Raw genomic sequence first — 15,914 nt, forward strand, 5'->3', positions numbered from 1 at the left:
CCCCTTCTCCCTGTTCCCTGACTGCCCCAGGAACTCCTGCCCCTGACTGCCCCCACTCCCCCATCCAAACCGCCCTCTCCTTCCTGACTGTCCCCGGAATGCCTGCCCCTCGCCCCCAACCCCGCTCCCCCTCATTCCTGACTGCCCCCCGGGACCCCTGCCCCCATTCAACCCCCCTGTTCCCCACCCTCTGACCGCCCCAACCCCTATCCACATCCCCACCCTCTGACCACCACCCCCGAACTCCCCTGCCCTCTATCCAACCCCCCGCTCCCTTACCGCGCTGCCTGGAGCACTGGTGGCTGGCCCGGCTGGAGCCAGCCATGCCGTTGCCACTGCGCAGCACAGAGCACCGGGTCAGGCCGGGCTCTGCAGCTGTGCTGCCCCAGGAGCTCGCTGCCCAGCCACCCAGAGCATTGCACCGGCAGCAGAGCAAGCTGAGGCTGCGGGGGAGGGGGACAGCAAGGGAGGGGACGGGGGTTAGCCTCCCTGGCCAGGAGCTCAAGGGCCGGGCAGGAGGGTCCCGCCGGCCAGATGTGGCTCGCAGGCCGTAGTTTGCCCACCTCTGGTTTACAGCAAGTATTTCCACTTCCACAGTAATTTGTTAAGCACTAAGATCCTTTGGAATGAGATGAAGAGTGCTACATAAATGTAAAATATTATTCTGTTGCTAATCAGTCCTCTTGTTTTGGCACCCAAGTGGGGAAGGGAGGATTAAGAAAATCAGAGCAGTCAAAGGACAGTGAGGAAATGAAACATTTAATCTGTCAGACCACAAGGCATAGACTGGTGTTTCAACACCAAATCTCATCTCATCTTGAAACTTGAAACACTCACCTCTTCTTGAAACTTCTTCAGCTGCTGTTCATACTCTACAGCCATGCCTTGTTTGTCTTGCTCCGTGTGTTCTAACTGCTGGCGCAACCTACCGACCTAAAGAAAGAGTTAAAACACAACACAGTGACTATCAGCACAGAAGCAGCAGACTCCAACACAGCTGGCTGTCTCGCCAGTAGATGAGGAAATTGAAGGATTTCCATATTTTAATTTCATAGTATATATTACATACATAAACACACATTATAGTATAAGTAGTAGCAACTGTTACAGATAAGGTCCTGCCCCAAGAAATGCTATTGTCCTACTGGTTTCAATGGGGTTACTCACCACGCATCAGTTTAAGTGTGGGCTTAACTCTTTGCCGGATTGGGACCTAAATTTGCAGAATTGCTTCCATTTCAACCCCTTGTTTTCAGCCAATCAGTTTTCTGAAATTTGCATCTTTTGGGCTGAAATTTGCCAAACTCAGTTTATGCCAAAAGGTGACTGGGGGGCATGGGCAGGGGCACTTTGATCAGATTAATTTCATTTCAAGCTATTTGTCAGCAACAAAGATAGCCACCTCTGCTGATTCATCTGCAGGGAGTGAGAAGAAATTCTTCAAATTCTATATGCGGGGAGGGGAGAAGAGAGGAATAAAAGAAAATAGGCTTCGAAACAGGTGAATGGGAGATTATTCCTCCTTATTAAAAAAAAAAAAAAAAAAAAAGCCTTTAAACTCATTTTCTTTCTTCCTCACATCCTTTCCCCTTCCCAGAACTCCAGGGCAGAGACCCGTCTAATTGTATGTCTGAAAAGGAACAAAGATTTGGGCAATGAAATAAATTATATATACATATATATTTTACAAACACATCTCAGCCTAAGAAATGTATAGTTTGTCTCTGGTGATAGGGAATCTCTCAAAAGTTTTCAGTGAAATATAACTGGTAAAAGTGTGATCATGACCCGTACAAAGAAACTTCATTCAAACTGGTTGTGAATACTAGTGGCCTGATACAAAATAACTGCATTCTGGACATGCTAATCCCAATACGTACCCTGTCAATCATTAATATCTGGAGAAGAGGGTAGGGCATTAAAAACTAAATTCCCAGCATGTTACCAATATAAACTACCTGAATCTCTTTTTTCTCCTGCTCATTGTCTTGTTAACCTAGATTATACACAGATCTACTAGTAGTTATGTACATACTTACATGTAGTTTAGGAACCCTAGAAATACTTGCAGTTCCACGGTGACAAAGGCACTCAAAACACAATTTATATACTCAGTCACCAACAAGTTTTGTGATGAAGGTGCAAATTCCAGTCCCAAGGTGTTAAAACTTGAATGCCTTCCCCACATCCCTGGAGTGCAGCTAACATGCTACTTATGGGGAGGGCAATGTGCTGACAAGGAACAAACAGGACAAAGAAGCTGTACAATGGGAGGGAAGATTTTTAAAATATTTTAAAATAAATGAAGTACAGCTAAAGGTCAGAGAGAGTCCCATAGCCCACCACAGTCCTCTTGATCTCCTAGCACTCAAGAGAAGGTGCAACATTGCTCCTTGTAAAATGAGTTAAGTTTAATATCATTATAAACACAAACCACAGAAGCTTTGCTACTTGATCTATCTGTATAGTACTGACATGGGAATTTGTTACATATATTTTTGAAACCCCACAAAGCCAATGCCTCAGCCCTCAAAAACAAATCAGTTTGGAAACATTGGATCATCACTTGATGCAGTTTAGCAACTAGCTTTCTCAAACCTGTCACTACCCTTGTGATTGGAAGTATTCAGTCTGCTTTTGACTTCTGTGACCAGAGCAAGTGTTTCTGGGATCTCACCAGGGGCTTTGGGAGTCCAGGCTGGTTTCATCAAACAGGGAGTTAGGCATCCAGTTTCCATTAAATAACACTGGGAGTTAGACAACTCATTCCTTTGCCAGTGACAGGCAGTCTGCAGTTGTGAAGCAGGTCCCTGCTTCCCCTGGTTAACAGGACCTGACATGTTACACATTTACATTTTTTCATTGAAGTTTTCACCACTTAATTTCTGAGCTTTAATCAATAAAACAGCAACAAAAAACAAGATGCTTCTGACAAATAGGGTGACCAGACGACAAGTATGAAAAATCGGGACAGGGGGTAATAGGAGCCTATATAAGAAAAAGATCCAAAAATCAGGACTGTCCCTATAAAATCAGGACATCTGGTCACCCTACTGACAAAACAGTGACTGACGGGGATACATTTTTGTGCAGAGACAAAGAACGTTATGAAAATTTGTGCTGGCTCTGTATATTCTATATTGAAGGACAACGTGCACAGGAATATCACTGAATGTTAGATAGAGTGAGCCTGGGCTGTACCTCCTTGTGTTTCTCAGCCAACAGAGTCTTGACAGAGGAAAGCTCGTGATCTCGGATCTCCAAGCAGGTCTCCAGAGCCTGGGTCTGCCCTTCCCATTCAGACTTCTTATGAGCCACCATGATATCGATCTGCTTCATCAGCTCCTGCAGTTCTGCCTCGCAGGACGTCAAGAACCCTCTGCTGGCAGGAAGACAGCTTGCTAAAACCGCACAGTAGACAAAAGAGCTACTGAACCTAGCCCAACAAGAGTTCTTCTTCCCTCCACTCTTATAAACCCCCCTCACCCATGATGATGGGCACCTTCACCAAATCAGGCTAACTGAACTCCTTGACTAGAGTGGTAGTAGGGGCAGGCACAGTAATTAGGGCAACGTTAAAATGTGTAACGTTCTCCTCATCAAGGAAAGCCATAAGCAGAGAATTATTTAACACTGTGGCAGCTAACCAGGCAATCTAGTATAACTCAAGTATCAGAGGGGTAGCCGTGTTAGTCTGAATCTGTAAAAAGCAACAGAGGGTCCTGTGGCACCTTTAAGACTAACAGAAGTATTGGGAGCATAAGCTTTCGTGGGTAAGAACCCTGCTCCCAATACTTCTGTTAGTCTTAAAGGTGCCACAGGATCCTCGGTTAGTATAGCTCAGGATCACAGGGGGTTCCTCACCTATGTGCTAGAACTACCGTGTTGACAAATGCTTTCTTTGTGTACTAAACTAAAAAGAGCATTCAAACATTAGAGGCCAGAACCCTAGCTGGTGTAAATCAGCCATAGCTCCAACTGAAGCCAGTGGACACACTGATTTGCATTAGCTACGGATCCGACCATAAACACACATGTAGTACTTTACACTTTTAAACAAAATAACTTATTTTCCCCCCATCTCTTCAGGTCAAGACACTAGCCAAGGGGTGGAATTTTCAAAAGCGCTTAGCATGGCCTAACTTGGATCCACTGAAATCAAAGGGAGTTTTACCACAGACTTCAATGGGAGCAAAATTAGGCCAATGCTGAGCACTTATAAAAATCTCAGCCAGGACAAATAGCCTATACAATTTAAATTAAAGGCAAAACCTCTCTTTATTTAATCACAGGAGCATTTCTTTACTCACGGAGTACAAAAAGCATCTATAAATACAGTAATTCCTCACTTAAAGTCATCCCAGTTAACGTTGTTTCATTGTTACGTTGCTGATCAATTAGAGAACATGCTTGTTTAAAGTTGCGCAATGCTCCCTTATAATGTTGTTTGGCAGCCGCCTGCTTTGTCCACTGCTTGCAGAAAGAGCAGTCCATTGGAGCTAGCTGGTGGGGGCTTGAAACCAGGATGGATCAGCAGGGCCCCCACTCCTCTAAGTTCCCTGTGGGGCAGCCGCCCAGCAAGCTATCAATTGCCTGGCAGTTCAGGTGTCCCTCCCCTCACTGCCGTGTGCTGCTCCCGCCCTCTGCCTTGGAGCTGCTCCCGGGAGCCTCCTGCTTGCTGTGCAAGGGCTGGGGAAGAGGGGTGCTGATGTCAGGGTGTCCCCCTCCCCCTCCGCTCCTTTACCCCATTTCCATAGAGCGGGCGGGGAGGGGGACGAGACACACGACAGGGCTCAGGACAGAAGGAGCTTGCTGGCAGCAGCTGCTGTCTCAACTTGCTGATCTTCTTAAGAGGGCAATGTACTTAGACTGGGGGTCAGGGTACTTAAAGGGGCAATGCACATTTCTCTCTCACACACATGGTGTGTGTCTCTATCTCTCTGCCATGCTGTCTCCCCTCCATTTGTGCTGCCTTGTAGAGTGTGAGGCTACATTAACAACAATGTGTTAACCCTTGAAGACTCAGCCGAGTGCTAGTTCATCATTTAGCAGTAAGGCATTCCCTGGGAAATAGCCCACCCTCTTCCACCCTCTGACTTCACCGCCTCAACCAAGCTTCACAATCATCATTGCTGTGTACAGTATTAAGTTGTTTGTTTAAAACTTATACTGTGTGTGTGTGTGTGTGTGGTGTGTGTGTATATATATATATATATATATATATATAAAAATAATTTCCCTGGAACCTAACCCCCTCCCTCCCCTTTACATTAATTCTTATGGGGAAATTGGATTCGCTTAACATCGTTTCGCTTAAAGTAGCATTTTTCAGGAACATAACTACAATGTTAAGCGAGGAGTTACTGTACAAACCTCTGTGTTTTGACACTTGGATAATGCACAGTTAACTGAATGGGATTTTCATATTTTGTAATTAAAAAAAACAAACACACACGACTTTGTTCCTATGACACTATCTCAAAATAGCACCCTGGAACCCCCATATTCACCACTGTGATATGATTATGATATGTTTTGTGGAAAGTATGCCTTGTGAGGTATCATTTAAGAAGTCTTGATCTGCTGAACATTAATGTCCTGTTGAATTGTATGTACTATCATTGTATCTGAAGTTATGAAGTTTTAATGTGTGTGTGTTACTGAAACATGTGAGGTTGGAAGACACCCACAGTCAGCCCTTCAGTGGCAACAAAGAAGCAGCTATCACTGGCCAGACAGGTGTTGATGGCCCATCAAGAAGAATCCACTCTGCCAAAAACTTCTCAGAAAAGGAACCTATGCAATGAGGGCTGCCTAACGCCCATGTCACTGCAAGGATCTTTGGAGCAGCTGGAAGAAAGTATAAAAGAGGGACAATGACGTCATCACCTGGCCTCTCTCCTCCCCCATCTCAACACCTGGAAGACTGTTGGAAGACAAAGATTTTGAACTGGGGAGACTGATCCCAGGCTGGGAAGGCAATTAAGAGCTGTAAACTGCCTAGAACATCTAGTGGAGTGAGAAACTGCTTGATTCAAATCTCGCATAGTTTGTAAAATTTAGACTGCAAATTTATTTTTATTTCTTATGTAACCAACTTTGGTCTCTATGCCTGCTACTAATAATCACTTACAATCTATCTTCCTGTAGTTAATACATCTGTTTTATATTTTATCTAAAACTGTGTGTTTTCAGTTGAAGTGCTTGGGGAACCTCAGCTCAGGTTAACAATGGCGGTTGCACATCTACTACCCTTTGTAGGAGTGGTGAACTAATTAATGAGTTTTTGCACCATCCAGGGGAGTCTTGAGCACTGTATGATGATATATTTCTGGGGTGCAAGGCTGGGGTCTTGGGTGACTGGCTGGTGCCTCTCTGTGTATGATTCATGAGTGGCTTGGAGAGCATTCATGCAATTTAGCTGGGTGTGAGTCTCCACATGCTGATAGCTGAGTGATCACAGCACCTGTAGGGACTGGCTGCTTGTCACTGGCACAGCATTGAGAGACAGTCCAGGCTGGAGAGTTAAGGGGCACAACGGTCCCACAGGCTCCACAGGAAACAGTCTGGACAGTTCACAGTCCCCAAGCAGAAATTTTTTTGAACCAAGTTCCAATCACAGATAAATCTTACAGCTAACTTATCAGCTCCTGAAAATAGAGGTTTATCACATAAATGCTGACAAACACTTAAGTAAAGCAGGGTGGATAACAACACCGTAATGAAGAATAAAACATCTCCAGTCTACTGGCGAGAGTTAGCTCCCTAGACATGCTGAAATTTCAATTTTGGTGCAGTAATCACTGAAGCCAAATCAACTAACTTCTCTGAAACCTTACAAGCTGCTACGCTTGGGACAATATTAAAGCTTGCAAGATGGAGCCCAAGAGAGAAGTAAACTCCATACTGATCTTTACCCCTTTAATTTGCTTGTCAAATAGGAAGGACTGAAAAGAAATGGAAATCAATAGGTCAAGGGATTGAAATTCCTCTGTCTCCCTGGAGTGTCCGTACACTTCAAAACTTGACAGCTTTTCTATAGGGAATGCCAATCGTTCTTAAAGGAGCCAGCTTCATAGTTCAGTTTGAAGTTCACCCTGTCCTGTGAATTGACCAAACATTAAGCAGTAATTATGGTCCTTAAGAACATTTCCCACTCAGTGACAGTAATTGTACAATTCATATCCAAGTTCTAAAACCATTACTTGGCAAAGAGATAAGTCTTTGCCATCTTCAGAACTGGGGCAAATTCTGGAAAAAGGAATATAAAAGTGGCATGCCATTGAGACAAATGGAACAATTACTTTTATGTCCTATTTGCTCAACTAACAAGAAAAAAGATGCTTGTTCAACTACCAGCACTGCTGACTCAACCTAGGAACTGAAGTGGGTGAGGTTCTGTGGCCTGCAACGTGCAAGAGGTCAGACTAGATGATCACGATGGTCCCTTCTGACCTTAAAGTCTATAAGTCATTATGTTTTTATCCTGGCTGCAGCAAGATTCTGCAACTGGAACTTCGTTAAGATCTGTTGATGTTGTGTGAGCCAGGAGAGAATCCAGCTCACTCTCCTATAGGTGCATGCAGTGCTAGCCGTATTTCCATCAGTAAAGTAAGCAGATTGAAATAGATCCACAGAGTAAGGTGGTGCCATTTTTACATATTCACTTTTATGGCCATAACTGCACTTAGCAGTAGAATAACTTGTAAGAAGGCTGAAAAATATAACAGAGATTTTGCAGAAAGATAATAGTACAGAAATGCCAGCTATTAAAACAACAAAGGCTTGTAGCCAGGGACTATTTGGAAAAGCAATTCACTATGGCCCTGCACCTGCTCCAACTGAAGTTAATGATACACGATCAGGCCCTACTGGCCAAATCCTAAAGATCTTACTCAAACATAACACCCTTTACAGCTCCTAGCACAATGGGTCCTGGTCCCTACTTGTGGCTCCTATCTGTCACAATAAGCAAAGGAGATTTTGTCTGACTAAGGAGCGAACCAAAGGACTGTAGGATTTGAACCGATATAAAAGTGAAGCTGCATGAGTTTGAGAGAGCATTGTAAATGGTGGTATACATACCCTCCATGCCCTTGATTTTGCATTCTCTCCAGCAAAGCCTCCATTACCAAGTCACGTCCTCTTTGGCAGCTGGGAAAGCAAACAAAGCAGAGATCATGCCATGGCAATTCATCAGCCACTGTAGTCCCTCCACAGCTGACTGGAGATCATGATAGAAGTCTAGGAGGCAGGGAAGGTGAAGAATTACACAATTTACAGTACGTGCATGGGAATAACAGGGAGAACAGTTATCATTTCAATGAGTTTACAGGCCAAATGTTGGCCAGATAAAGCAGCAAAACAAACCTCATTACAATAAGAGTCAGAATTACTTCTCACTCATCACCATTGGCTGGATGATACAATAGTCTGATCCAGTGAATACAATGCTTCAATAGTGGAGGTGAAATACATATTCAGTATGTGAACATTAGTAGTCTGGTTAATCCAACTGTTAAGGATAAACTGGACTTCGAGGGATTTTCACTCTCTAGGGCAGAGAAGTGACGAGACGTAAGAATTACCTGACTGGATCAGTACCAAGGTCCATCTGGTCTACTGTCCAGTCTCTGACAGTAGCCAACACCAGCTACTTCAGATGAAGGGTATAAGAACTCCACAGTAGGCAACTGTGGGATAACCTGTCCCCACATTAGATCTTACCCTGCTGTGTGAGGCCAGGTCTACACGTAGACCTAGCTGAAACACTCAGAGACGTGAAAAATGTTGCATCCTGAGCACTGCTGCTAGGTCAACCTAGCTTTCTGTGTAGATGCAGCTGAGTTACAGGAGTCTTCTGTCAACCTAGCTACTGCCTCTCAGAGAGTTGGATTACCTACATCGATAGAAAAAAAACCTTCCATCAATGTAGGAGGAGTCTGCACTACTGCTGCAGCACGGTAGTTGTGCCACTGTAGCAGCTATAGTGTAGATATACGCCAATAGAAATTTGATTAAATCCTCAAGCATGAGGCTTAATTTCCCTTCCAGACTGCACTGCTACTTGTCAATCCCGTAACATTGTGCAAAATAAACAAACAAACTGATATTGCTTATATCAATGATTTTTAAAACAGTCTTCTGGTGTCTCAAAGCTATGAAAATAAGCATTGTTGATTTACATTTGCAGTACATTACTTTGATCAACCATGCCATCATTTCAACTTGTACCACCAAAAAGACTCAACTCACACTTTCCTGAAGCAACTTGCAGTGTTGCCAACTCTCATGATTTTGTCAGGAGTCTCATGATAATTATTGCTTTCTTTAAAGCCCCAACTCCTGGAGTCAAGTGGATATGTGATGATTTCAGCCTTCATTCTTAAAGGAAAACTAAGTTTCTAGCCCTCGTGGCTGTGGAGAGAGCTTCAAAATGTGACCCCAGTACACCCTAAAGGCTCAAAAAGCAGAAAGCAAATAAAAAGAACCTCAAATCTATTATTTTACATAATCTCATGTTTTAAAGATTTTAAATCTCATGATTTTGGTGATCCTGACTCGTGACTTTTGAACATTTGGGGTTGACAATACTGCAATTACAGATAACTTACTTAAATTGCTCTCATTACCACTCCAAAAGTTATCTTTCCTCCCCTGGTATCCTGCTGTTAATTGAATGGCCTCTTTAGACTGACCTTACACTTGGTAAGGCAACTCACATCTGTTCATGTATTCATACCTGGCTCCTCATTTTCCACTCCATGCATCTGATGAAGTGGGTTCTAGCCCACGAAAGCTTATGCCCAAATAAATTTGTTAGTCTCTAAGGTGCCACAAGGACTCCTTGTTGTTTTTACTTAAATTTAGACACTGAACCTGGAGAACAATCTGAGTTCTCACACAGTAGCTCCTGTCAGGAGAGTTTGAAGAAGGAGTTAATGTTCAGCAGTAAGATGTTTTACTGTCATAGGAAACTGGGAAATGTCCACCTCCGCTTCCACTTAGCTCCCTAGATTATATCACACAAGGCAAGTGCCTCGTCTGCCAGCTTCACATACCTGCCCTGATTTGGATGGAACAATCCTAGATATAGAGTCTTGGCCAATGCCCCAGGACTGTTGATTGCTGCTGCATGAAGTTTGTTTATTTAATACTGGATTCTCATCATTAAAGCCTGCTGTGCTGATCTTGTAGGAGGCAGACAGCTGACTGCCCCCCCCCCCCCCGACTCCAGGTGCAAAGCAGACAGTGAGATAGGGAAAAACAGCCAGGAGCAATCATTCACCAGCCTCCCACTCTGACCCATCTGAGCAATACAATGGCAGCATCAACTCCCTCCCCACTCATTTAAGCTGCAGTGAAGAGGGCTGGCCCATCACTCTGAGGAACGGGGGTCCAATCAACTGGTGATGGAAGGAAAAAAATGGGACAGGAAAAACATCAAGGGGCAGACGTGGAAAGAAAGATGGTATCCATAGGGAAGAAAGAGGAAGGAGATACGCCCCAGTTGCCAGGAAACATGTGCCTACTGGCTTTCGCTACAGGTGCCAGTACAGACCACCTGCCCCTAGAAAGAGGGAGTGAGTGTGTCTGTGGGGGAGGAACAGGCTGCTGCCCCCTTTCTCTCCTGCCAAGAAAATAACTACAGTTTGGATCCGTTGGGGAGAAAGGTCACAGGACCTCCATTGGTACCTTCTCTAAATACCAGACCTCTTGCAGTTCTCTCATCGCTAGTCTCTAGGTATTTTTGCAATGTCAGTCTGGCATCCAGTGAGGATAATGAGAGGCACCAGTTTTGAATCCCCAATAACAAAGATATTCCTATTAAAACTAACAATGGATTCAATGCACATCTATTCCTCTGCAAGATTTTATTTCCTGACTTTCCCTTCACATTCTTCCTCAAACATTGGCAGCTGCGTCAGTATGATGTGATCCCGGCTTGTGCTCTGATGTGACCAGTACTCTGGCAACAACTCTCGTTGGGAGCTCTGCTGGAGGAGTTCAAGGTCCCCTTTCACACCATATCAGTAGGTGAGCGGCAGAGAGCTCACCTACTGAATGCTGGGAGAGGCACTGGTAATTGTGGAAGTCTTTAGATGGCCCCATATGCAACAGGATAGGGTTGCTTGAGGCTTTCAACTAAAACTGAATGAGGCTGATGATAGTAGTGATGATGACTCTAGCTCTTCAGCTCTGAATGCATGCATATAGAAGAAAAGGGCATAGACAGTGATTAGCCACAAGGGTTTTTGTTCCATTGTGAAGATAAATTAAAACCTTGTAACTGTAATCTTTGGACTAATTCAGAGATATTACCCAGACCTGTGCTAAGCCAAGTGCCACTCTTTTCTTAACCTATGTATTATATAATTTTAACATTAGCTTTAATAATTTTTTTATATCTCCTTTGAAGTACTGGTACATCAATAGAATTCATCATAGGGTCCTGACAGTCAGCAAGGAAGGGGTCAAAGTAAGCAAGCTTTTGAGCATCACATACTCTTCCCAACAAATCTTAATTCTAGACTGTCTATGGGCCTACTTCATTGTTTCCACAGCCTGATGAAGAGAGTACTATGCTTATTATTGCCTTGAAAGGTCATTTTCAGTTTTAGAACTATTTGCTTGCCTTTATCATCTGTCTGCAGTTAGAATCAGGCTTTTGCCAATTCTGAGGTTGAGGATTTTTTTGCTAGTTGTCATGAATAAAAGAGGTGACATGCTCAACAGTGCCTTATTTGCTGGTTTGTGTGCCCCAGCAAAATGATATAGCATTGTTCATGCATTTCATTGGAAATCTGGCTCTTGTATTTCTGATCCTTACAGGAAATGTGACACCACCAGCATTGAGACCTTCTGCCGTGTATTAATATTATGTATTGCAAGTGTAAGTGAACTGTGCTTTTTAAAAAGCATCTTGTGCGTTATATATGTAAGGACGCATGCCTTCTCATGCCACCACACTGCAAGCAATCCCTTCTCATCCAGCTCCATGAGGGTTCCCAGAGACAGCTCCCTAGCTCTTGAGGCTTTGAAGTGGAGAGGGAAACCAATGTCAAAGGATTACTCTTGAGCTTACTAGTACATCAGCTTGTACATCAGTTTCCTCCCCACATCAAAGCCTCAAGTCACTGCTCCTCCAGCTTCTTTAACACACACCCATGCAAACTTCTGGTACAGCCTACCCCAACCCCATCCCCTCACTTCTCACCGCTATTCCTCCCCCAAATCCCCAATCCATGTCCATCCTATTACCTTACACATTAAGCTACAAACTCCCATACAAACCCTGACACACTGCTTGTCACAATGCCAGACTTCCAAACATATAGGCTCAAAACAACTTTTTTTAAGTGACACACTAGATTCTGGAGAGCAATTCCACAGCAAGCAGTGGATTCATAGATTCCAAGGTCACAATGGACCATTGTGATCATCTACTCTCACCTCCTGTATAAAACAGACCAGAAAACTTCCCCAAAATAATTCTTAGATTCTGCAATCACACATGAGGCCCTGACTTATAACATAACAGCAGGTAGCTATCAACGTTGCTATTGGTTCAAAAAATGTCAGGTGGCCTCCCCTCCATTCCCTCCAATCGCATCAGCTTGCAAAGTCCATTAGTTTTATCTTCAAAATAAATGGAAAATACGTATTTCTTGAAAACAAAACATAAAATTCCAACTCCATAATTAAGGAGTCCATAATAATAAAACTAGTGTGTTTCAATGCCAGATGGAAAAGAACCTTCAAGCATCTTCCCCCCCACCCCCTCTCAGCAGCGGTCCTGGATTTTTGCTTAGAAAAGTTTATTGATGCTGAAAGCATTTGTATTGACCTGTCACAGGTGTTTCCAATCTTGAGAGGTAACAAGATACTGGACATTATAATTACATCACCATATCACATTGCTTGGGTTTTTTTTTCTGTTCTAACACTTGATATGGTTCTAGCAGCAGATATCTTACAAATACTACAGAGTGCAATTCCAAGCTTGCAGATAGTATAAAGCTAGAAATTAATGCTTTAACAACGCAAGACGGCAGCTGCTAAAATAGCGTCAGACTTTAAGGCCTTAACATTCAGCAAAATGCTTAAGCACAAGCCCAACTGTAAGCGCAAGTAGTCCCATTGAAGTGAAATTTAGACCTATGCTCGAGTACCTTGCTGCATTGCGGCCTATTTGAGGAAAAACTCAAAATGATATTCAGAATGATGTGATCTTAAATTGTAATATTTCCTATGATACATTGGGGAGAGGAGGTAGCTCCCTTTGATGGATGGACAGACAGACAGCTGTAAAATCCCTCTTGGTCTGTTCTCTGCTTGTTTTACCTGTAAAGGGTGAGCAAGCCCATAGGTAAATGAAAAGGAGTGGGCACCTGACTAAATGAGCCAATGGGAAGGGAGAACTTTTTAAAATTGGGGGGAAAAACTTTCCCTTTGTCTGTTGTTCTCTGGGCTGTAGGGACAGAGCAGCAATGCTATAAGCAGGAATGCTGTGTAAAGTTTGAAGCAGGTATGAAAAATTATCTTCCATACCTTGAAGGAATCATTTGGATAGGGAATGTTTAGATAAATGCGATCAGGTTTATTCTTTATTTTGGCTTGTGGATCTCCTCTGTGCTAACCCCAGATGCTTTTGTTTGTAACCTTTAAGTTGAACCCCAAGAAGCTATTTTGGGTGCTTAATTCTTGGAAATTGCTCTTTTAAAATCTAGCAAAAGCCTCAGTTCCAGATGTATTTTCTTTCTTTTTGTTTTAATAAAATTTCCTTTTTTTTAAGGAGGATTTGGATTTGTGTGTCCTAATAGGGTTGTGCACAATAGGCTGTTTGATTAGCTGGTGGCCACAGCTAATTTCCTTTGTTTACTTTCTCAGCTCTTCCCCAGGGCGGAGGGAGGGGGGGTGAAAGGGCTTGAGGGTACCCCACAGGGAGGAATTCCCAAGTGTTCCTTCCTGGATCCACAGGGGGCTTTTTGCATTTGGGTGGTGGCAGCATTTACCAAGCCAAGGTCAGAGTTTAACCTTGGGAGTTTAATACAAGCCTTATGTGACAAGTATTAATTTTTAGAATCCTTGAGGGCCCCCACTTTCTGCACTCGGAGTGACAGAGTGGGGATTCAGCCTTGACATCTCCTGACTTGAATGGACTAGAAATTAAAAATTTTTACCACTTAAGAGAGGGGGAGGTTTCTACCAGCTTTCCAATGGAATAAAATAGTCTTCATGTTTAGACCTCCTGAGTTGTAAGACATCAGACCTTAAAATGGTATTTATTAAAGCAGATTCTACAATGTGCCCTGAAATTCAGCCAACTGGGGGCAAACATGAGGGAACCTACAGCTGCTCCACTGAGAATCCTCAACCCCTAGTACCCAAATTAACAAAAATCAATCTCAACTTTTAGGTAAAACCCAAGGACAGAAAGTAAGTCTTTAAAAGCCCAATCTACCACTGGGATATTGAACTGTTATTCTGAACCATTGCCTGCATTGACTCTCCATGAACCAGAACTGAAAATGGTTTAAGTGCTAGTGTTACACACCTTGGTGCACTATGGAGTTTTACATCTGCCTCTGACGCATCTGTTACCAGGCACCGTCAGAGATCAGACTAGATGGAAGGTGGACTGAAAAGGTGTTTCTTTTAAGGGACTACCCAGGTTCCTCAGGGTTTGATATAAATGGTAATAAAAAATATAGAATAAGAATTATTAAAAGCAACTAGTTTTCACTTTCTGACTACCACGGCTCCGACTGCTAGGCCTAACCATCCCCATCATGGCTTTTGACAGCTGTGGCTTCACTGCCATTGGTACCTATGCTAGCCAGAATAAAGCTAAACTGGGTATACCTACACGTGCTGCAATTACATTACAACTGTAGTGTAGACATGCATTATGACTGACATTCATGGAGTAAGTTAATGTGTCAAAGTGTCTCCCCGGCTCATCGCTCTCCTCTAATATCACAGTCTCATCACTCAGCAGGAAGTAGTGCTAGTGACAGGGCACCAGCAGCAGCACCAAGGATGGGAGTGCCCCATCTGCTATCCCTACCCCAAACTCTCCCACCAGCAGCTGCTGCTCGGAAATCAGCTCCAACTCCAGATCCAGAAACTGTGAGTGGTTGGGCAGGTACCAACTCCTACAACTAATCCAAACTCACGAGTGAGTCCCAGCCAAGACAGGGCCATAGCCACTGGGGCACACGTTTTGTCTCCACTGCAGAAGCGGCACGTTTGCACACTGAGGTAGCCAACTTGTAATTCAGGTCAACTAACAGAAAGATGCTGTAAACTGTTACTTTGCCTGGCTCCCCCGAGGGGGGAGAGACCCATGGTCCCTTCTGACCTTAAAGTCTATGATTCTATGACAGATCCCCACTAGGCTCTCACAGCGAGAGAACCATCTTACTTTGATCTCAAGTTGGTGCTCTCGATGCACAACCACAGTTCTGCAATGAAGACTAAGCCCCAGAGGGGTCAGGGGACAGAGCCCTGCAGGAACAGTCACAGCTGGACACCAGGCTACAATCACCTCATCACACAGATTTCAGAGTAGCAGCCGTGTTAGTCTGTATCCGCAAAAAGAACAGGAGTACTTGTGGCACCTTAGAGACTAACAAATTTATTAGAGCATAATAATAGTCTCTAAGGTGCCACAAGTACTCCTGTTCTCATCACACAGAAACACTCAGTTAGGCACAGTTGGACACACACACAGTGTGACACAGCCCCGCAGGGACAGTTACAGGCTCACAGCTGGACAAAAAGCTACAGCCACCTGGTCATGCAGAAACAGTCAGACTGTCACAGCCAGGTACAGTCAGACATGGACAGCCACAGCTGGACACCAGGCTACAACTACCTCACCACACAGCCAGGTACAATCAGACCCAGCT

At 43.8% G+C, this 15,914-nt stretch overlaps 1 protein-coding gene across 41 annotated transcripts in view; it reads right to left on the minus strand.

Moving 5' to 3' along the window:
• Positions 1-15,914, minus strand: part of CEP63 (centrosomal protein 63) — a 46,960-nt gene that overhangs the window by 30,303 nt on the left and 743 nt on the right. For 22 of the 41 annotated variants that reach the window (XM_042853428.2, XM_065557075.1, XM_065557091.1 and 19 more), the window contains 3 exons: positions 8,086-8,154; positions 3,202-3,382; positions 838-933 (listed from right to left, as the gene is read on the minus strand). In XM_042853428.2, the coding sequence (XP_042709362.2) occupies positions 838-933; positions 3,202-3,382; positions 8,086-8,129 (321 nt within the window). In that variant the 5' untranslated portion in view covers positions 8,130-8,154. Of the gene's footprint in view, positions 1-837; positions 934-3,201; positions 3,402-8,085; positions 8,155-10,061; positions 15,628-15,880; positions 15,902-15,914 lie in introns of those variants that run through there. The other 19 variants (XM_065557098.1, XM_065557074.1, XM_065557088.1 and 16 more) reach the window with 7 other exon arrangements.

Source organism: Chrysemys picta, chromosome 9 (genome assembly GCF_011386835.1).
Source record: "Chrysemys picta bellii isolate R12L10 chromosome 9, ASM1138683v2, whole genome shotgun sequence".
Classification (NCBI taxonomy): domain Eukaryota; kingdom Metazoa; phylum Chordata; order Testudines; family Emydidae; genus Chrysemys; species Chrysemys picta.